Below are 23,808 nucleotides of genomic sequence, written 5' to 3' on the forward strand. Positions count from 1 at the left end.
GTGATGGATCAGCTGTGACTCAGGCAGCACAGAGCCAGCACCTGAGTCACTCTCAGCAGGTCACAAGTTGTCTTTGTTCTTTTTGGAAACCCTGTCCTTGTTCTTGCCAGACTGAGTCTTTCCCGCTCTGCAAGAGCACTTGGATGATTAGACCAGAGGAAAATCACCCAGGAGTTCTCAAATAGTGGCCTAGACAACCCTGGAAATACGAATTGCTGTGATATAATTTTCTTACATACCTATTATATATAGATGTATATATTCTTAAAGACTATCGCAGACAAGCAAAATTGTATGTTTCACAAATACGGAGGAGAATAGTAAGACAGAAAGTGAGAAATGCCCTTTGAACATGGGGAAAGGCGATTTCAGCTGATCATCAATTGAGGGATGTGGTTTTGGAGTTGAGGTTAGGGTTTATAGGCCAACTCTCAAGGGACTTACCATTCCCCATGAAATATTTCCAAGGTGGACATTGATGTTTTGACCTTAGCTGTGTGGTCCAAATACTCAGGTAAGATTGAGAGAGAAAACTGCCTGCCTTCCCACTAAATCAAAACAGTAGAATCTTAAAACTGAAGAATCTTCGAACTGAAGAATCTTCGGCCATCTTTTCTCCTGACCCTTGCATTTTTATGAAAGGAAGTGTATGAAGATATCGAGTCCCAAAGAGGCTTCAAGTCAGCCAATGTCAGAACTAGAAATAAAAACCAGAGATCATGGGGTATTTTTCCCCTTTATAAAATGTATTATCACTATGCTCTATAATATAATTTTAAAAGGACACTATATTGTAATGAGTAAAAATAAGTATTATTAGGCAATGTATTTAGACAAATAATAAGCTCCAATAGCAAGATTAAAGAAATACGTCTGTTGAGTACTCTGTTCTAGCGCTTAAGCGAACCTCACTTTCTGCTGAGGTTTCCGATGAGTCTCACGTAAGTCTTCCCCCCAAAATTCATGACTTATGGACTTTGGCTAATTTTTGATCAGAAGTGCTCCATCCGATTTCTCTATTATAATTTTTCAAAGTTTTTCAAACTCTTTTAAACATGATGCACAGTAAGGAATATATATTACATCAGGATGCAGTATGCACATGCATGTGTATGCCTTCAAACTTACATAACTGAGGCAAAAATATAATAATACCTGCCTTTACTATTGTTTCCTGTTTTCTTTTTTTGTAAAGGCTGAGGGGCAAATTACAAATATTCCCTCTATATTAGCAAACTGAAGTAGGTGGCTGTTGATGACTTTTGTTATTACCTAAAAATACTCTATTTTCATCCATCTCATTGTCTGTCTCTCTCCTTACCCCTTCTGTCTCCTTTAACTTCAATGGAGTATTTATCACAAGTTGGTATGGAACAGTCTTTTAGCAATTTTCTCACAAAGATTGTAATATATAGAGAATCCTTAAAATTTAAGGCTTCAAAGGATCTTGCAGCCCACATTCGTCATCTACACCCGGAACTCCAAATTAGATTTGTCTAATTATTAGCATCCAGAATTGAGGAGGGTCCTTTTACATAACATAAGCAAAATGTATGCAGCCCAATTTCTCATCTGCTTTTTCGTGTCACTTATTAATTTATGTCAAAGAAAAGCTGTTCCTCCATTGGCTGTGACGTGGTTGCCTCTCCCCATTAAACCCTGCACTGTCTTCAGATCTTCCAAAATTCAGAAAAGGAGTCGGATCAGCTCTAAGTTTCCTCTTTGGTTCTCTGAACTGTGACAATAAAATCCTGACTCTTCTGGCCTTAACTCACTCTCCAATCACAGCCTGTGTGACTCTAACTAGATTTTCTGACAACAGCTCCATTTCTAATTCTGATCTCTGTCTATCATTCCCAGATGACTGATCTGTTTGTTTTCTCATTCTTTTTATTTATATGTTCATTATTCACACTGGTATCTTAAACCATATATTAACCCAGTCAACAATAAGTTTGCTGTCTATAGTTCACACAATTAAGTTTCTTTATTTACTTGGGAAGAACTGAGAAATTTTCCTGACTTCAGTCTTCATGCAACTCCTTCAGTCTCCATGATTCTCCAAAAAATACTGGATCAGAGGAAGCATCCAACTAAAGATTTTCATGTTTTCGATCATGTATCCATAACAGCTGGAATTTATAGGTGGCTTCTTTTATACAATAAATGAATGCAGGGTTTATGTGAGGCTTTTGGCACAGCAGTGTCTGAGATAAACTATTATTTATGGCTTTTATGTATTAGGCACCAAAGGCATCTGCCAATATTGTGCTCAGTCCTAGATACACACTCTCTCGTTTGGATAAAGTAGAAGACGTGCTTTGGATAAGGAAGGAACATAAGTGTTACTAATGTACAAGTTGGGAGCTGATAAATGCTAAGCAAGTTATGTAGAAAGGAAGTGGCATCAGAATTTAGAGAAAGACATTCATGGTGGTCTTTGATAAAAAAGAGTGCTAGCATTTATTAAGCAACTCAAACTATTGATTGCTTGGCACGTTATTAATGCTCATAAAAATCTTATGAGATCCATATTAACCCCATTTTTAGGTGAGAAAACTGAGGCTGAGTTAGATTGTGAATTACCCAAGATCACACAGCTAAATAGGAGACCAGAATTCAAATGCATATCTGTAGGATTCCGGAATATCTGTGCTTGCTCCACTGCTCGGTTGCCACCTTTGACTTCGTTGTTTAGGGGAGGTTTCACAGAGGAGAGGCCAGAACTGTGCAAGGTCTGGTGAGCCCTGTTTCCTTATGGCTCCTAATAATGACAGTTCACAGCATGGGAACCTCTGGGCTGACCAGAATGTCTTAGTGGGTTGCGGTTGTACAGTTTGCGAGCTCCTTGTGCACTGTGTTCTGCTGGATTTGGATAGACTTGTGGCATCTGTGTCCTGGCTAGTGACCTATTGGATAAATATGAACGTGATAAAAACATTTTCCAGGGTTATACATTTTGGCCCTTGACAATTCGTCTAGGCTTTACCGTGTGCCCATGCTATAAAATAGTCCAAACAGGGGAATTACCTATAGGGAAACTGGTCATGGATCTGGAAATTTGGGATGTACTATAGAGTTATACTTCTAGCATAATATCTCACCCTGGGGGCCAATGGGAGAGAAACCTGGAATAAGGTGATTTGATCTTGTTTTACTTCTGCTATTTTAGAAGAGAAACTGTTTCACCATCACCTTGTGATGCTGCTCCAGCTGGAAGCAGCTTGACAGAATGGAAAGAATGTGGTTTGGGGCATTGATCATCTTATGGGTTAGGATCTTGGCTTTGCCACTTACTACCTATGTAATCTTGGCTGCTTAATCTTACAACTTAATCTTTCTGGATCGTCATTCATTCATCTAACCCGTACTTACTGAGCATCCACTACCTGTCAGGTATGGTGCTGGGCATTGATGATATAGTGGTAAACAGGGCATCCATTTCCTGCCTTTCATGATACCTAGTGTGGAGATAGATATTAAATAAGAAAAATACATAAATAGTTTAATTTCAGTGTTATAAGTGCCATGAAAAAGTGCAGGAGGCTTCATGAGTATAGGAGATGAGACTCTGACTTAGTCTGTTGAATCAGTGATGTTTTAGCCGAGATCTGAAAGTTTAGGAGTTTGGCATATCAATAAGAGAGTCAGAGGAGAGCATTCTAGGCAGAGACAGCAATAGGGTGTGCAAAGGTCCTGAGGTGGGAAAGGGCTTGAAACCTTTAAAGTCATAATTCTCAACCCTAGCAAACATATTGTCTCCTTTTTATAACAAATAATTTGCAACATCTCTTTTACTCTTCTAAAATGAAATTCATAGACAATAAATATAACTATCTTCACACATAATTTAAAAAAAACCAGAGTGCCCTCTAGTGTAATATAAAGAAGTAAAAGAAAAGTAATTTATAGTCAAATAATTTATTCCAATATGCAAATTCTCAGCATGACTACACTGGAAACATAATTAAGAAGTCAGAATGTACTTATATTTAAGAATTACCAAGAATGCAACAGCTACAAATTCAGGCTGATACAGCTGAGCTTTATCAGTTACTTATGTCTTTCTGCATTTGTCTCTGTTGCGTTCACAGTCAGGATCTACTAAGATAGCAAATACATCATTGGCATCATGCAAATAAATGTGAATTACCTTCTACTTTTTCAGGCACATGTTTCTTGGTTAACAGATCTCTTGGTTTTCCGTTATATTTCTTTTTCCTAGCGTGGCCTTCTCCAGAGAAGGCCCCCTCCCACCAACTGATGGTGGCAACGTCTTTCCCAAAACCAGTGCCTGGAAAAAGCTGAGCGGAAATGACTGGGAGGTGTCATTTCAAAGACTTTCCCCATTGGAACACATTGGTTTCTATAAATGTCGTTAGCTCTTTAAATCTATTCTGTGGGATCAGATATTTTGGGTGCTAAGGGCTCTAGTCACTCTAATATTGTTATTGAGGATAAAAATAATAATAATCGCATTGGAATGTCATCTTTCATCAAGAGAGAATTTCACATTTTTTTTTTAGATTTTTTTTATTTTTTACTTTTTCTCCCCAAAGCCCCCCCGGTACGTAGTTGTATATTCTTCATTGTGGGTCCTTCTAGTTGTGGCATGTGGGAAGCCACTGCCTCAGTGTGGTTTGATGAGCAGTGCCATGTCCGTGCCCAGGATTCGAACCAACAAAACACTGGGCCGCCTGCAGTGGAGCGCACGAACTTAACCACTTGGCCACAGGGCTGGCCCCTCACATTTTTTTTAAGAGCTTGATGCTAGGGCAGTTCTCTGCTCTGCTTGCTACCCAGATTAATTGTTTATTGTTATCTGAGGATAAAACCTCTGAGTGATTTTTGAAGTTGGAAAATTATTCCCCTCACACTTTCCCCGACAGAGAAGACCAAATTTGGTCTAATGACCAAAGGTAAAGAAAGGCAAGATTTAAGGATCAGTTTTTCTCAGTCCTAAGGTTGTGTGGTTAACTTGCAGAAGATGGACTTTTGTTTTAAAAAATGAGAATAGAGTGATGGGGAAGGATGAGAAGACGAAACACAACTGAACGCCCCCAAGGAAACATAGATAGAGGAATCAGCCATAAGTCAATGACGACCCCTTTTGGAGACACAGAAATGGCAGTGAGGGCAGAGAAATGCTGGGCACACACTGAAGCTCTATCTGAGGCCCTAGTGCTCACGCCACAGTGAACTGGGAATCAACAAGGCTGAGAAGTCTGGAGAGAAAACTGGGTCCCAGATTGATTCAGAGCTGGGAGAGGGAAATAGGGTTCTTATGTTCAATATTCCTGTGGTGGAAAAGAGCTGTTGGACTGAAGATGCATTTGTCAGAAAACTTTGGACACAAATTCAGAATCAAAGCTTAGCAATGGTGAGTCATGAATGCCTCAGTGGTAAGCATCTGTGAAACTTCTTAATGGCCCTTATATCCTGGTTTATTCTTGGAAAAATGATCTTATGGGACAGACCAACTTGATTAAAGAGAGAAGGCTGGTAGAGCTCTCAAAATAATTTGCTGGTTGACACTTCAGTATTTACATACCTTCCCTGTAATGTTGTATTATAATTGATATTCAGTTGCATGAGACGTAGACTTTTCATTGCTCTTAAAAATCTGCTGAAATCCATGTTTTTCTTCTTCCTCTCCTGCTTCCCCATCTCTTGCCTCTCATCCCCTGAGAGATGAACTGGAGAGAAAGGGTTTTCTCTCTTAACACCCAATAATTATCTAGTGAAGTCCAATTTGGATGTTCTCTGGAACAAGACCTTTCTCTGAAGGTTTGATGGATTGTGTTTTCCTAATGTATCGTAACGTTAAGGAATTAGCAAGGAATGCTCTTTCTCTTTTTCTTTTTGTACCATCTCTTATTTTATAGAGTTTTTTTTTCCCTATTACGAAGTGACTCTTTACATGCATCATGACTGCAGAGAGAAGCTTTATGTATTAGTGATCTATTACTATGTAACAAATTACTCTAAAACTTAGGAGCTTAAAACAACGAAACATGGTTTTTATGGGTCAGGGTTTCAGGAGTGGTTTGGCTGGTGCTTCTGGCTCAGGGTCTTTCGAGGTTGCAGTCAAGATGTCAGCCAGGGCTACAGTCATCTGAAGGCTTGACTGGAGCTGACAGATCTGCGTCCAAGACGGCTCACTCACAGTGCCATTGGCAGGAGTCTCAGGCCCTCCCTGACGACTCCACTCAGATTTAGCATGCGAGGAGTGGGTCTTTCCCCAGGAGCACTTGAAACGTTCTTGCAACATGGAAGCTGCCTTCCTCGGAGCCAGGGATCCAAGGGAGAGATCAGGAAGGAGTTCACAATGCCTTTTTTGACAAGTCCCAGAAGTCACAAGCTTTTATGTTCAGTGTATTCTATTTATCAGAAGGGAGTCATTGACCCCAGCCCACACTCAAGTAGAGGGGAATTAGGCTACTCATTTTGAAGGGAAGAGTGTCACAGAATTTGCGAATATTTATTCAATCACACTCTAAATTAAATCAAGGCCTTCTGGCCTTGCACTGTAAACAGGCTGATGCTTTCATCTGTAAGAAGGATTTCCAAGCAGGCTGACTTCTAGGACACCTGTGAAGGCTTGGCTCACTCCGTTTCTGCCTGTTTTCACCATTTAAGTGTTTTTCTCTCCCACCTCTTTTAAATTATTCAAATGCCAGATGTAGCTTTTTAGAGGGAAACCTAAGATATAGATTTAAGCACCTTGAAAGAGTAGCACCTATTGGAAAAATGGTTTTGTGGACTAAATTTTTTTGTGTTCCTGTTTCTGGGATTAATTGTAGTCAGGATAAAATCATTTCCCAAACAAACACAAAGAATGATTATAAAAAAAAGTCACTACAAATTAAAATTACCATCAAATTGTGTCCCCACCCTTTGTCCTGAGTAGAATATGACTATCACCATAACAAAAAGCTGTAACTGTGTTTTGTCTTCTTTTTGCTATGGAAGCTAATATAAATGTTTCTCTTGCTTAAAATTTTTTTGAAACTCTGAATTGGAGGGTCTGTGTAGTAGGTCTTAGCAGATTCTTTGCATTGGATTTTAGTCCCCCTCTGGGATAGTGGGTATTGTGCTAGAAATACTCAAAGTTAATGCCATCTCGGTAAGATATCTTCGTGTGGCCCCAGTTCATATTTTCCGATCTGCTTTACTTCAAGTATGTACCCCTTGCTCTTGCCAAATTGAATGGCTCAGTCCTCTTGGTATTAGTCAGTTTTTGCTGCATAACAAACCACAAAAATCTCAGTGGCATGCAACAATAGATATTATTTCTCACCACATGTCTGTGGCAGGCAGGGGCAGCTCTGCTCTGCTGGGGCCCTGGCTGGAGGGACAATAGCTCCAATGACAGAAACAAAATGGGACAACCCAACCACCCAATCATATTTCAAGCCTCTGTTCATGTTATTGCCACTAATATCCCATTAGTCAAAGCAAGTCACATGCCCAAGCCCAAACGCAGGGCGTAAGGAAATGCATGCGCCTATAGCAAGAGAATGGATGGATAATTCTATTGTAGCATGGTGAAGAATTCAGACCACTAATCCAGTTTACCACATTCTTCATACATGCCTTTTCCTTTCCTACCACACTCAATGCTGATCCCTGTTGTGCCCTGTTCTTATACCCTTTCCTGGATTTTCCTGGATTTTCTTCCTCTGGTTCATTCATACTCAAACTTCAAAACTCATCTCAAGAGTGACCTCTGCCAGACCACTCCCTTCTCTCCATGGTTTGTTTGTTTGGCCAGTACAATTGTTGTTGCCACCCTGCTTTATTCCAACTGAACCAGACTGAGTAAGTGCTCCCTCGTTTGTGCGTCCCTGTCCCCAAGCACATGCCTCCATCATGGCAGTTTCCCATTATATTGTAACTGTTGGTCTCATTTATTTTCCTGCTGGACTGTGAGTTCCTTGAATGGGCTGTGCCTTTCATCTCCACATCCCCCCAGGAAAAAGCCTGAACAAATATTTGGTCAATGAATACTTGGCTGATCTCTACTTCATTAGTGTGTGAAGCATATCTTTCAGCACCCAAACAGAATATACTTTCTTGAATTGTCCTTTAATGATTTCACTTCTGTTAATCCTGTCTCACCAATGAGGCTACCTGCTCCCCAAGGGCCACATTTAATGTCTATTTCCCTTTTATTCCTCATAATACCTGAAATACAAGGGTTATGTGATGAATCGTAAATGATTGATGGTGTTGATTACCGCTTGGCTAGCTTTTTGGCTGCCATTTCTCATTCACCCGAGAGCCATGATGAAAGCAGAAGCCCAAGACATCGTACTAATAGCCAATTACTGCCAAGTTGACAATTTCAGCCTTTTCTTCAAGTCATCATCTTATAAATTTAGCCAGAAAAGCAGGGTGAGATTTTTAAATAGGAGTTTTGGTTATACTGGGTCAGAAATGCATATTAAATAGCAAATGCGTTAGACATTTCAGGGCCCAAATGTAAATATGTCTGATTTAGATGTCTGTGGTCAAAAGATCAAATGATCCCCTGCCCATATTACCTATAAAGATATGTATGTGTGTGTATATGTATACACACATAAAGAGAGACAGAAACTCCTTTTCTTTTCAGTGTAGGAATATACTTTGCCATTTTGTACATTTCTGGCCTTGAACCTAAACAAGTGAAATGGAAATATAACATGTACTAGTTTATATGTTAAAACTAAAGCTGTTTATATTAGCTACCATAAACCATTTTAGTGAATTTTTTGACATGGCTATTAAAGCAATAAATATAATAAACAAATATACCAAAATGCATTTGTATATCTGAGTGAAAACATGCATAGAAAAGACGTATTTATCAAAGCTGATCTGTTTTCATTGGTTCTAGGTTTAACTTTGACATTAAATTGCTAAGTGAGTATAGCAAAGTAATTTGACTTTCTGAACTACTTTTGCTAGCGTGGAAAAAGATGATGAGGATCCTAGATATATGATATATTTATCTTAATAGTGGGTTCTTCCTGCTTATTATGAAGGTCATAACACATTTTGTTTTAAACTCTGTAGACCGTGGCCTACAACGTGACAACGCCTTGACACAACTCTCTTCTTTTTCAAGAATTGAGAGCATCATATCACTTTTCAGTTCTGCAAGGAATGAAGACCAGATCAAGCTCTGATTTAAATATCATTGACTGTTGAATATTCATGCTGAACCTGAAATGTTCATTTTTAAGCTGTAGAAATAACTCATTTTTCTGCTAATTTTGAATTATTTATGATTTTCCCAACAGTCAGTTCTAGAAATAACATAATGGCATTTAAGGAAGACCAATCAAAATTTTGGAGCTGAAAGTGATAGACTGGCATTTGGTCTGACGTTCTTATTATGTACCCGTAAAGTCCTAGTATCCACGGCAAAATGAGGTGAACAAAAAGCCAGGATTCCTGGTGCCCAGTTGAATCTCTGTTCCTCTTTGCTGTGCACCTGCAGCTGAGAACAGTCAGCCTGCAAACAGCCACACAGGGTCGGTGGACATTGATGAGCTGTGCACTTCATCATCTTCCTTGCCGTCTCCTCCCTTCTCCCTTTACAGCTTCCATTTTCCCTCCCTCACCTCCTTCCTCCTTGCTGCACTTCCTTCCTCCCCCTCACTGCCCAAATGCAAGTGTGTCGATTCAGATGTCTGTAGTCAAAAGACCAAAGGACCTCCTGCCTATATTAACATGTTTCTGATGGGAAAACCTGAAGTGCAAAATATCCTGTTGTCTTGATCTTGATCTGGTTAGTGAATTCCTTTGACCACTGGGTAGCCCCACCTAACGATTCAACACACTTTCTTCTGGCTTTTCTGTGGAACCAGCACAGGGTTTATTGGTGGAGTTCAGCTCTGCAGGATTCCACTCCACCTTAACTATGTACTGCTTTGTAGCACCCAGCAGGGGTACATCCAGGTTTTGTGGGGGCTGAAGTTTAAACAGTTTTGAGTTCTTCTTTAAGAAAGAGTATGAAGTTACAAACAAAAAACTAGGTAAAGGGTATTGAAGGAGTTCTATGCACCTGAGGGACCATATACAAATCCTTAGCCTGATACACAAAGCTTGTCATGACCTGGCCTAGACGGCCTCTTATTCCATTACCCACTGCCGCTGCCAAAGCCAAACAAAACCGCTTCTGGTTCCCCACGCAGGCGCTGTTCTCTCTCTCTGGCTCACCGGCGAGTCTTTGCGCATGCGCTTCCATCTGGTGGTAGTTAAGCGCTGATACCTGCTCTTCAAGACTTAACTTGAAGAGTCAGCTGTGTCGGAAGCCTTCTGCGGTCCGCCACAGATACCTCGATTCCGTGCTCTCGTATTATGTTGTAGCTGTTCTCACACTGCAATATAGCTACTCGTTTGTCTGTTTTCCCTACTACATGGTGACCTGCTACAGGCAGGAAGGGTGCTTTTGATTTTGAATTCTCAGTGCCTGATGTTGGGGCTGGGCTAGGCGGTTTGCTTTCAGTTTGCCCTTCTCCCTCCTCTAGCCATGCCTCGCTGTGTTTCCAGGCTCCGGTGCTCTCTGCTCCTGGGCAGGTTCAGCCAGTGGGAGACACTGAGGAGGACTGGAGGGTCTGAAGATGGGAAAGTCAGGATATTTCTCCCCTTACTCCCACCCCTGCCTTCTCTGTGACTTCAGCTGTGGCTACAACCCCTGTGTGGCTCCTGCTTCCTGGACAATCGCTCACTCTGGTTCTAGATCCTACCAGAAGGTCCTAGGCGCTGGGCTCCAGTCACACCATTTCTTCCCATTGTTTCTGCACTCCTAAGGGGAATAGTGGCTTCCTGCTGTTGCCAATTTATGGGTTAACTCATCTTTATTTGGCTTCTCAGTCCTTCTGTGTAGCCCTTTTTATATAGGGACATGAACCAAGTCCCTGTATTAAATTCCCTCTGCCTGAAAGATCTAGAGTGCTTTATCTTTTCCTGGCTGAGACCTGAATTATACAGGCATATAGATGGCCAGTTGTTTTATGAAGAGAAGAATAGGAAGAGGGACTCTTAGCAATGGTTTGCAGTGTTTGTTTCCATTTAAAACAATCGTGTATTTTCCAGTCTTGGCCACCTTAGCACAAAACGTGGAGCTCCACATGCTGGTACTAATCCTACAGTCCAAACATGTAGGAAGAGCAGAGCCTGGAAAAATGCATAAAATACTTATTGAATTGAGTCCAGTTAATCTGCCATCTTGTAGCTTGGTACAAGTACCTGGTCCAGTACCTGGCACCCAGTAGGCATTCAAACACCCATTGAGTGAAAAACAGACTATCCTTGCAATTTATTGCCAGCATTTCCCAGGTAACAGACAATATAACACAGCTGAAGACTTGTCTCACAGTTTCTGTGACTTTTTGGTGGAATTACGATGAAAGCATTACCCAGGCCTTGCATATCTGCCTGGGCATAAATCCTGGGAGTTGCTCAGAATGTCTGGGATCCAGAGGAAGTGGCTGTGCTCCATGGTGCAGCATGAGACTCTAGCCTGGAGTGCTTCGTGTGGTCAGGGAGGCATAGAAATGAGTAAAATCTCCCTACTCAGAGGCCAACAGGCCAAAGAAAATAGGAAAGCAGTAACTAAGGGCCAGACCCTGTAGTCAGTGCGAGCAGGATAAATCCTCTTAAAATCAACCCTCAAGTCTTGCTGAGAGCAGAGGGCAAGTGTGCAAACCAAGGGAAGTAAGCTGACGAAATGTGAGAACCACAGGGCTGATTTCTGGGTGTGGGACCGGAGAAAATGTGCAGACTGATTTGGCAGGCAGTTCAGGAAGCCAGGACGACAGCAAACCAGACAGGAGATGCTGCTTGCAGGTCCAGCTTGTGGCGGAGAGTCGGGAAGTACAGTGGGTAAGCATACAGGCTTTGGTACCAACCTGCCTGGGTTGAAATCTTGGCTCTTTTACTTACTGGCTAAGGACATGTGACTTAAGCTCTCTGTATCACAGCCCTCTTTTAGTTCACAGTAGTGCCTGCCCTCTCGGTTCACGTGAAGACTAAATGAGTTTATACATGTAAAGCATTTAGCATTCAAAACCTAGTGGGGTGATTTGTAAGCATAGCTGATACACTAGCCAAACACATTTATGGTTTGTCAGTGTCTGCGATCAGACTTTGTATTTCATTCATTCATCCATCCATTTGTTTGACAGAAATTTCTTGAGTGTCTAATATGTGCCTGGCACTGGGAATACAATGAAGAGCTAAAACAAACAAGTCTCTCTCTTAGTAGACCAGTAAAGGGAAATATTAGAGGGTCAGAGTTAGGTTAGTGGTAAAGGAGAATCAGATAGCCCTGAAATGGTTTCTCAGGAGATTCTCAAGAAAGAATGAATATGACAAATGTAACACGCTAATGGGGGATGTTGATAATGGAGGAGCCTGTGCATGAGTAGGGGCAAAGGGTATATGGGAAATCTCAGTACTTTCCACTCAATGTTGCAGTGAACCTAAAACTGCTCTGAAAAAGTAAAGTCTATTAAAATTTTTTTGAAAAAGAAAGAAAAAAAGACTGAATAATAGAAGAGACTTCTCTCTGATTATCCTAAATATTTTTGGTAACTCCACAGGAAACTAAGGATATTTTAATCTTGCCTAAATCATACTTTTGGTTAGATCTTAATTTATATGCTCATGAAGAAAAAGGGCAGAAACTTAAACTTAATTGGTTTCAGTTACATTTTATCTCTAAAAGGCACTAGTAGTTGATATTGCCACATGAGGAACTTGTTAGAAAAAGCAGAGTGTAAAGGTTAAAGAGAAGCTCCAGCCTAAGGAATTTTGATTTTGATCCTTCGAGGGTCATGCTGGCTTTTAACAGTTCGCTGCATGTTGGTGTAGACATTCAATCATTCAGTTAGTCTTCCAGAATTTACTGGGCCACATACTATGTGCGCAACTCTGCTTGGATCTGACATTAGAGCAATAAATAAGCCATGATCCCTGCAGTCAACAGGGTTCACAGTTCCAGGCTAGACAAACATGATAACAAGTGATGCAATGGGATAAGTGCCAAAGGAGACACAGATAATATGGAAGCAAAGAATTCACTCATTCATTTGTTTACTCAATAAATATTTGTTAGTTTTGTACATGTGCAAGGCACCATATGAATAATATAGATAATCTTGCCCTCTTGAAGCCATTGTGTTTCTGCCTAATATGGTTGTAGAGAAGCTTTGAGTTGGGTCTTAAAGAATGAGGAGTATTTATGGAAACCGCGAAGGTGAGAAGGGTGTTTCAGAAGAAGGGACTATCCTGTGCGATGCCTTTATGGAAAGGATGCTGGCCCTTAGCTCTGGTAACCCCATCTTAGCACCAAGCAGATGCACCTTGGGTTCTCACAAAAGAGATACCTGAAGGAAGCCCTTATTACAGGCCATGACTCCATTTTGTTTATAATGACTGACTGCCCGGACTCCGTTGCCCTCTGTCACCTCATGGACAGTCACAGGCTGACATTTTGGGACATATAACCTCCCTCCTTTTAATCAGGGTCTACAAGGCTTATCAAAAGTATGTCCAGATCTACTTTTAGAGATCTGAGGTCTCTAAGCTTAGCCTTTAATTTCAGTCCTCATCTTCGGTCCTTAAATATTGATTTTTAACATGGTTTTTTCATTCCAAAAAAAGCTTTATAACCAAGTTCAGTTGTCATGGACACAAATATTCCTTCTGAGAACCGTAAGTGAACACACAGGCAACTATTAATATACTAACCTACATGTGGTGGGAACATATCATAACTTCAAGGATAATAAATTCTGAAATTCTCTGTTAATACATAATTATATCCTTAGAATTTTTCTTTTTTTTCTGAGGCATCTTGAGGGGCTGGAATATTTTCTTGCTCTCTTTCTTTGAGTTGTTTTACAGATAATATCAAATGCCACTTGTTTTTCTTTACGTAACTAGAAAATTGAAACAACCAGACTTTCGACTCTCTAATCTTCTCCACCTTTTGCATTCTTTATGAATAAGCAAAGGATAAGTCAGGAAACTCTTATCAGGGGTTATTCCCCAGAATGCTTTCCTGGATGTCCTATTCAGCCTAATCTCCTACATCTTCCGCTTGTAGAGAAGCACTGAGAAACCAAGCTGTTAATGTTGATCCTTGTGTACCGTAAGGTCATGGGAGGCCTCTGAATCACCATCAAGTTAATTATGAGCAGCCTGGATTAGTCATCAGTGTATTTTATTGTGTTCTAATTCTTTAAAAATTCGCGGTTCCCTGTGGGAAAAATGACTCCAATTCTAACAGAAGAGGCAGTTTCTGCTAAATTCCCAGATGCACATTAGGGCACAATGTTTGCAAATGAGGGAGCACCTCCCAGCTAAAAAGTATTCACTCAATTGTTACTCAATTAGCTAAAATAGTAGGTAATTGGATAATACCCCATAGATGTACCCAGGGTGGTTTTCTGTCTGAACAACTTGATTAGCAATTGAGCGTTAAATGTTGACTAGTCCGTAAAGTTGCGTGCATTTCAAACTCAGATGAGATTGTAGTTTTACTTTTGAGCAATCACTCTCTTCCTTCTCAGTTCCTAAGAGAAGAGTCTGGCCCGAACGGGAGGTCATGAGCTTGGTGGTTGGTGCCCTGCCCTCTTCCTGTGGTACTGGTCTTTGGTGAGCTCAGAAAACACCACCCAGGCCATGTGGGTTGGGGAAGCGTAAGCCGTGGATGGACCAGCCTGGAGGACCACTAACAAGAAAAGACTTGTTTAAAGATGTCAGGTATACCTTGCCTTCAAGAGCTGGTCACAAGCAGCACAGCAGACACCAAAGCTTCAAACCCAGGGACAATCACAGTCAGTGATGTGATTATATGCACAGTGTGGAAAAAACTGTTAGTTGCTCATCAGTCCTTTTTTTTGCTGACTAGTCCCAGAGCAAATGCTACATGAATACCTTTTTTGCTGGAAGTTATAAACCAAGATGTTAAAAGTGATTATTTTCAAGGGCTGGAGTCCTTGCCTGTTGTGTCTTCTCCTTTGTCTACAGTGAATATGTGTTGCATTTAGTAAGGGGGAAAAAGTTATTTGTTATTTTAAACATTTTAAATCACTTGCATGCCTGCCACTTATCAAATTGGTTATTTTCATTAATTTATATTTCCTTCTAGGCTTTGCGAATTCACACATAATTCCTTTATAAGTATAATGATGTAGAGATGCAGTTCTGCATTCTGCTGTTTCAAAGCATTGTTGCATATGAAAAACAGACACCAGAGACCTTCTGTGATGTGAGCCAGGGTAACCCAGACCCCAGTCTGATGCAACTCCCTCTTGGACTGGTCGGGCCTCAATATAGTACTCTCACCTGTCCAGCGATCTTGTGATAGAAACTGTTGGGATGATGAGGTGTCAAGAGTATGTGTTTCTCTGTTTTCTGCCTGTGAAAATGTATAGTTTGTTAATAGTGCTGTAAATTATTTGGAATAAGAAGTCTGCTCGGTGGAAAAGAAACATGAATACGTTTAGATTTTTATGGGGCTGAATCAGCCAAATCAAACACAGACTTTCCTGAAGCTTCCAAGTTTTTAATGGAAACTCACGCTCTTCAGAACTTTGTTGCCTAATTATAATTCATGCCTTTTGCAGATACATTACAGGGTGGACCAAAAGGAAAATGTTAGATGTGTTCACTTGTGACTTCTATTGTGTTACTTGTGGAGTGCCAACTGCATACGTTGAATGGCCTGGTGCGTGCAGACACAGGCCAGTTCCTGGCAGGCTGAACCACTTCAGTAGGAAGGAGGAAGATAGACTTGCAGTCTTACAAATACAGACGACATGCTCAGACACAGAACCAGCCCTCTGTATATGATTGCGTGTAAATCACCGGTATCAGAGTATAACTTGAAAGTCCCATGGTAACCATAACCCAAAGGTGCCCACATCACTGTCTTCATCAGAGAGGTCCTCTTGAAACGCGGAAAAATGGAACTACCCAGATTTCATGTTAAGGAGAACTTTTTCTTTTCTTTCTTCTTCCTTTTTTTTTAAAAAACAGGTCTAACTGGTGTCAAGGGAGAAAAAGGAAATCCAGGCATTGGAACCCAAGGTCCAAGAGGCCCCCCTGGGCCAGCAGGTAAATCTTCCTACCTAACAGGAAAGTGCGAGGTGAAAATCCTAAATCTTTATATTCACTGGATATCACAGTTAAGGACAATGGCTGTATGACCTCTTTGTATCTAACTAGAATGACTGTATTTCTCATTCATTTTCTTGAAAGGCCAATTTGTTAGTAAAAATCCTCCCAATATACAAGCCCTAAAAGTTACAGTATATTCTGGGATCTTATTAGTTGCATGAGTTAGGGTAGGCTAGGCTGTGCTGTTGAAACAAATCAATCCCAAATGCTTAGTGTTTTGATACAACAAAGGTTTATTTCACACTCACACAAAGTTTGATGTGAATCCAGTGGCTCTCCCCATTTTGGAACAAAAGACCTCCCAGAGAAAGATAACAGAGACACATCAGCTCTCAACTTCTTAAATGCAGAATGACATATGTCACTTTCAATCCCACTTCACTGGCTGGAACTAATCAGAGTCCCAACTAATCTTTGCAAGGGAAGCTTGAAATCTAGAGGAACACATGAATATTTCATGACCACTAATAGCTTTTGCCACCATGGTAGTCTTCCTGAATGAGTTTTGCATAAATTTTGAGTTCTGTGTACATTGCTGTGTGCTTTTAGAATGGTCTTCAGATGTTCAGACACGTTATTAGCATTGTGTAAGTTTTCAATCTTATTGTGTATTTATAATCCCAGTCTTAGCTATGTTGAATCAAATGCTTTACAGATTTTTCCGTCCGACCCAATAATGATTTTGGAAAATGCTTTTTCTAGGAGAGATTCCTAATGTGATAGATTCACTTTGGTGTAAATATTCCTGTTATTAGAGGTTGTATGAGGAACTGATCTAGCATGATGTGTTACATAGAATGGATGGTTGGTGAATATTGCTTGAATGGAACTGAATGTATCGAGAGCCACAACACTTTTCAAAATAAGGTGATACTTGTTCCTAATTTTCATTTCAGTTCTAGTTGAAGAATTTCATGTCTAGTTGAAGAATGACTTTTAAACACTCTTGGGTTCCAGGCCTAAAAGCAAACACACCAACTGAAAAAACCCAGCCTGACACACTTCTTAAATTCACAAAAAGTTTAATCCTCCTCCCATTTTCACTCAATCTAAATTCTCAACTGATATAAGCTAGCCGAAAGAAATTTTTCATTAGTATATTGGGTTTCAGACTTTTCATTTTTATCCGCTGGGATAATTTCTTCAGATTCAGACTTATTTATTTCAATTACCTGAGGTCATAAACCAGTATAGGTTATGCGATTGAGACTGAGTGTGTTCCTGTGTGTGTGCACACACCTGTACATTGGATTCATAAGAACTGCACTGGGAAACAGAAGCTCCATAAAGAAAACAAGGTTGACAGTGGTATGCTCCTTTCCCTTTAATATCCAAGAGGTGATGGAACAGAATACATTTTGCTTTCCAGTTTCCTGAGCTAATTAAAAGCATTGACCTCCAGGATAATGTGTGATTATAGTATGATCCTCTGTCCAGAGAATCTAGTTTGGGAATAAGAACTCAATGAGTAGACCGAGGCAGATGACCCTAATTGTCAAGATATGTAAAGTGGCTTACCATGAGAGTTAGTTTGCTTCTTGGTGGTCTCAAAACCCATCCTGTGGTGGTAAAAGACCAACTTGTTTTTATTTGTGGATACTTCTTAGGACCTTCAGGGGAGAGTCGGCCAGGAAGCCCTGGGCCCCCTGGCTCTCCTGGACCAAGGGGCCCTCCAGGTCACCTGGGAGTACCTGGACCACAAGGTCCTTCTGGCCAGCCAGGATACTGCGACCCCTCTTCATGTTCTGCCTACGGGGTGGGAGGTAAGTGCCAGCCTCTTGTGGGCTTTGCTCAGTTTTACTGTGGTTAGCACCATAATGGTGAGTAGACCATATGGTTAGTACCATAATGAAAAGTAGACTGATTATGGGAGGGAAGCAGAGGGTGAACTCCTTACTACCTTAAATTTTCCCGAGGCATCTTCTATAAAGTGCAAATTACTCTAGAGGCTACCCCTTTAAAAACCTTAAGAGGAAATTCAAAATAACAGCACATGTAAGTCTTCCTTGCTTCCAAATGACAATCCACACGGATTTGGCCTCTGACCTCATATTTGGTCATTGAGGGACATGATTGAACATTCTTTTGGTCCTCTCATTCTGTGTTACTGCTGTGGTGTGGCCATGATGTCCTATAAAATTTTACTCTTATTTTGGGGAAACCTCAGACTTAGAACTTCCTCCATAATTAAGAGGGTCCTCTTGATTCTTTTGGGTGATATCCTGTCCACCACATGCATTTTAGGTGATCAAGGATAATTTTAAGAAGAAACAAAAGTGGTCATGCTGTTCTTGCCTCATTACTAACTCCTAGACTGAGATTCTGAAAAGATTATGTTCCCTAAAAACATCTGCCCTCTGCATGCTGGCGGGTTGTGCAACGGAACATCTTCTGACATAGTCACTCTTGGAAGCATCAAGAGAGAGGTTCAGAGACTCCTTTGGGGAAATGAACTTGTTAGTCAAAGAATTCAGATTTTCTGCTTTAGGAGAAATTTAACCTTATTTGCCAGAGGAACTGGTCAACGTTTTGCTGATGTGTTTTTCTCTGTTCATCTCTTCCCTCCCTGTTCTCTCAAATCTCTCTGTCTCTTATTAAGATCTGATCCCTTACAATGACTACCAGCACTGAAGTGGTACTCCTCCACTCTGATTACATTGGCCTGGGCAATTGGCTATGGATACAGAACTGTCCTGTTCACCCCACCACTCAGCCTCTGCCCCTAACAATGGGCACTTTGCTTCCCTGCCTCACCTGCTTCCCTACCTGCCCACTGTCACATCTCTTGCCCTCCTTGCTCCAAACACATACAATGATAGTACTGGAACTTAACCAAATCACATGCGTCAATTGTAATAGAAACCGACTGCTCTGTAACAACCTGGATATATGTATATGATTGTGGACCAAGAATTTATCCCCAACTTCCCTATGTGAAGGCTCAGTAATAGTTACTTAAATGTGCCTTCTCCTCTTTCCTGTCCCCACACAATTGATGGGCATCTTTCTGCCTGACCACCGTCCTCTCCATTCGTCCTGTGATCACCTCCCCCCTGGACTGTCCCCTGGTGATGGACTTCTAACATGAGATGGGTTTTTAAAATTTATTTTTCTTTCATAATTCTGCTGAATTTTCAGGGCTCCTTTTGTAAATAAAACACATAATATTTAAGCAGTTGCCTGTGATTCTAGTTTCCTAACAATTTCTGTGATGTATCTATCACTTTTTTCTTTTACTAACCATCTGAAACCTCGTGGGGAGGGTGCAAGCGGCGTGGTGGGTAAAGGTTGCTACTGCTTTCCACCCAAGCAGGATATCTCTGTCGTTTCATGACCAAATCCATGTCTCCATGGACCCACATAAGGAGAGAATATCAATATATGATGCCTGGGTCCCATCAAGTCCCCACCCCCACTCTTCTTCTCTAGCTCCTCATCCCGATCAGCCGGAATTCACCCCTGTCCAAGACGAGCTGGAAGGCTTGGAACTATGGGGCTCCGGGATCTGACAGCCTCAGGAGAAATTTGAAGATCTACCGCAAAAACTCTTAGGGAAACTTATTCAAGAAGAATGTCATTATGTGGTTTGTATGCTACCTTTGGGGGGTCTGTTTCCTCAGCCTAAATCTCCTCCTTGGATATTCTTAACATTGCCGTTATTATTAACAAAAAAATTATATTTTTTAAAAATCCCCCTAATCTATGACCCCATAGCATTGATTTCTCTCTGTTATTTTAATGGCATGCCAGATTATTTGTTTTTCTGGAGAAGAGTGCTCAAAGAGAAATTGGCAAAAAATTTGAACTCTGGAATCTTTTCTGTGTTAAATGATCTCAAGACCCAAAATATAACGAGACAGGTATGATTGTATTCGAGGGACCTGAGGGCCTAGCAGAGCAGGAATTTAAAAAGATTCAAAGATTATGCCATTTATCCCTATCCCCTATAGCCTTGCTGAAGAGAAAAAGGGACATTATTGGAGAAACTACCTCTTGTTTAATTGATCTGTTCAACTCTGAGATCCCTTCTTAACTACTTTGACCAGAATCCAAGAATATATGTTTTTCAGTGGTTTTCAACATGTTAAAAAATGACTTTTCACCGGTTCTGATGCAAAGAGATCCAATCTCGATGAATGATTTATCTAGCAGTATTCCAAGGCTCGCCCTCCTTGTCTACGTGGATCACTTTGTACATGCAGATAAGTTTTTACAAACCTATTTCCATTCTCTTTTGTAAGCAAATAAAAGTTTAAAACAAGATACGTGGATTCTTTTTACCACATTTCTAAACATCACCTTAAACTTTTGTAGTCTTAGCTGAGTTTTAACCAGAAAAACAATTGCCTTCCTTTAGACAGGCATTCAAGCTTTCATTCATTCAGGAGCTCATTCATTCATTCATTCTGAGCATAGTAGGAAGCCTAAGAGAAGAAGCAGTTGAGGTGGGCCTAAGAGGCTGGTAGAATTTTATCATTCACTTATCACCCCCCAGACAGCAATGGCAGACAAAATACAAGACTGGTGCTAAATAAGTGTTTGCCAGTGGTTGACTGAGGAGCCCATCTATCTTCTGGTATCAAGAAAAGCCTGTAAAACTCTAGAAGGTTAGAGAGGAAATGAAGTGGAATCTAACAGACACTAATCTCTAAACTGTAATTTGTCTTTTGCTCCCAAAGGAAAAATCTAGATATTTGGGAAAGATTTGGGTTCTGTTATTTTGCTTGTTGAAAATAGGAATGAAAGAGAACCATAAACTTAATGTATGCTCCTTTTCCTGTAGCATCTCCCTCATAACAGCTGGTTTTAAGTAGAGACGGGGTCATTTGTAACCAGAAGCTGGATTCTCCCTCGATCAGGAAGGTCTTCTGACCTTCGTTGGTTCCCCTCACCACGCAGATCTGGTTTAAGACCTTTCCAGCCAAAGGATTCAAACAATAGGCTCTACTTGTGTGCGTTTGGGGATCCAGGCAAAGAGTTTTTTGGTGCCTTTGTGGGAATGAAAGAAGACAGTGAGCAGATAACCCACAGCTGTTCCCTATTAGTTACGGCGTATGATTCCACGTGTAGAAAGCAGGACAGATGAGGAAAGCTTGCACCAAGGTTAGTCAGGATGGCTGACCCAGAATCACCCGAGAAAACTCCTCTTAAGTGACCGGGGTATGTCATTGGTCACTTCGTACCTTTGTATCTCAGATTTCTTAGTCTTCTAACAAGTGAGTAGAGAGAAGGATATTCTGTATGTTTTAGTGTTTGGCCCTTGGAAATGCATAATCTAATACCGTGTCACTCAGAAGACTCTTGAAGTTTGTTATAATTGGTGAAGTAGAAACCACTGTGGGTCCTAATCCATTCACATCATTCTTGAGTTGTGCAAACACTCTTGACTTTGGTTTTACTTGGTGATCTAAATTTGTTTATTAAGCTACAGGAAGGTTTCATTAAGTTCAGAATGTGTCATCACTTGGGCCCAGTACATCAGACTTTTATTGAGTGAAATGTTCAAAATAAAAGGTGTAACAGATTCAGGACTTTTGCGTTTATGATACATTGCCTGGTAATAAAAGCTGATTTTGAATTGCATTTTTCTTGACTTATCTATTTTGGCAGGAATATAGTTGTATCTTAATTTATAGTTTATACTATTTCTGAAAGTAAAAAGCATCATTTCATAAAAAAAGACATTACCCTTCAGAATTTTCATCACTTTTGTTAGAAACTCTCAATTTCTCTTGGGAATAATCATTTTAGGATAGTGTTTTGTATTGAGAAGGACTGTACGGGACAAATCTCTCTCCCTTTCTTTTCTTCCTCCTCTCCCCTACCCCATCCTTCCATCACTAATCTTGCTGTGTACCAGGAACTGTTTTAGTTCTGAGGATAAAACCGTGAACAAGAGAGATGTGGGCTTGTCCTCATGGAGCTTCCTCTCTAGTGCTGGAGAAAGAAAGGAAATAAATGAACAAAGAAGCAAAATTAATTTCAAATTGTGATGAAGGTCGTGAAAGGCACAGGAAAAGTACTGAGACAGGAGTCTGAAGATGGTGTGCAGGAGCATCTGCTCTCAACTGGCTGGACAGAGAAGGCTTCTCGGAGGGGCTGATGTTTAAGTTGAGACATGAAGATGAGAAAAGGCGTGCGAGGAAAATTCAAGCCCAGATCTTGTCAAGTACAAAGGTCATTTGTCAGGAAGGTGCTTGTCATGTTCAAGGAACTAAAAGAAGGCCAGTATGGCAGGAGAGTGAAGGGAAGAGTGAACAACAGAAGGATGGAGACCAGAACAAATTAGGCTGTGTGTACCAAGACAGTGATTTAGATTTTATTTTAAACTCCGTGAGAAGCAATTGAGGGGTTGCAGCAGAGGAGTGATATGATCTTGTGTATGCTTTAAGTTAGTGAAGGGAAAATTGCTCTTCCATTGAGCCATGTTGCTGAACCTCTCTTCTGAAGCCGTCACTGAGCAGTTACTCTAGTCCAGGCCTACTCCAAGGCTTTAACGTTGTACCAGTTAGGTAGGGCTAGGCTATGTTGTGACAACAATAATCCCTAATGTCTCAAGCGCTTAACACAATATACATGTATTTCTTGCTCACACAAGAGAGCAGGGCAGTTGTCCTCCACGTCTTCGCTCGATGTTCCACACTGCTTCTCTCTTGGACACTTCCATATCAACGTGTACTTCCGTGATTGTCATGTGAACAGAAGAGAGGATGTGGAGGAATCATCTCCCCCAGCTTCCTTCAGAAGGACACACATTACTTCCACTCACATTTCATTGGTGTGAGAATATTCCATGAGACCATTTAACTTCACAGGGGTAGAAAAGTGCAATCTTCCCGTTTGCTAGGAAGCAGAAGAGAACCAGAAGGTTGATGAGAAGGAATAAAAGCTACCATTTATGATTTAACTCATTTGATCATCACAGCAACCTGAGAGCTATTTCTCTATTATCCTAATTGTCCTCGGGAGGAGACAGAAGCACAGAAAAGTTAAGTTCCTTGCCCAAGGACACAATGCTGGACCTCAAACCTGGTATTTGGCTCAAGGCATCTACTCTTAAACTCTAGGCTAGTCTGCCTCACATATTGGTGATTCTTAAATGTTAATGGCAAAAATGGGTAGAGATAGGCCTTATTAAGTACAGATAAATGGATTCTGAGGAATTCCCCGAAGATTCTCTTTCAGTCGTCTGGGCTGGGAATTCTTTTTTTTTTTTTTCACCAAGTGATCAATGGACTACAGCTTGAGGAACACTATTTTGAGATCATTCTCATTGCACAGTGGAGAATGAGTTGTAGGGGATCATGGTGAATGAGAAAATATTAGTTACACCATTGTAATAGTCTAGTGGCGGAGGATGGAACTAAGCTAGTGGAATTGACAGGACTTGTTAATTAACTAGAAGTGGAGATGAGAAGAGGAACATATCCAGGATAACCCAGGTGTCTGGCATAAGCAACCACATTTATCTTTCTGAGAATTACAGCTTTGGGGCAGGGAGGTGTAAGAGTTCAGTTGAGGAGATAACTGGGTGTAAGGTGTTAAATAGGTGAGTTGGAGCTTGGGAGAGTCATCACGGCCAGAGGTATAAATTTAGGAGTTGTCCACATGTAGGTAGTATTTAAA

General features: G+C 40.8%; 1 protein-coding gene across 2 annotated transcripts in view; it reads left to right on the forward strand.

Annotated features, from left to right (window-relative positions):
• COL14A1 (collagen type XIV alpha 1 chain) overlaps nucleotides 1-21,765 on the forward strand; it is a 218,905-nt gene extending 197,140 nt beyond the window's left edge. The window contains exons 46-48 of one of the 2 annotated variants that reach the window (XM_014855292.3): nucleotides 16,042-16,119; nucleotides 17,790-17,945; nucleotides 18,782-21,765. In XM_014855292.3, coding sequence (XP_014710778.1) covers nucleotides 16,042-16,119; nucleotides 17,790-17,945; nucleotides 18,782-18,813 — 266 coding nt within the window. In that variant the 3' untranslated portion in view covers nucleotides 18,814-21,765. The remainder of the gene's footprint in view (nucleotides 1-16,041; nucleotides 16,120-17,789; nucleotides 17,946-18,781) is intronic. The other variant, XM_014855291.3, reaches the window with a different exon arrangement.
• Nucleotides 21,766-23,808: the final 2,043 nt, after the last annotated feature.

The sequence above is a fragment of the Equus asinus genome, chromosome 12, assembly GCF_041296235.1.
Source record: "Equus asinus isolate D_3611 breed Donkey chromosome 12, EquAss-T2T_v2, whole genome shotgun sequence".
In the NCBI taxonomy this organism is placed as follows: Eukaryota; Metazoa; Chordata; class Mammalia; order Perissodactyla; family Equidae; genus Equus; species Equus asinus.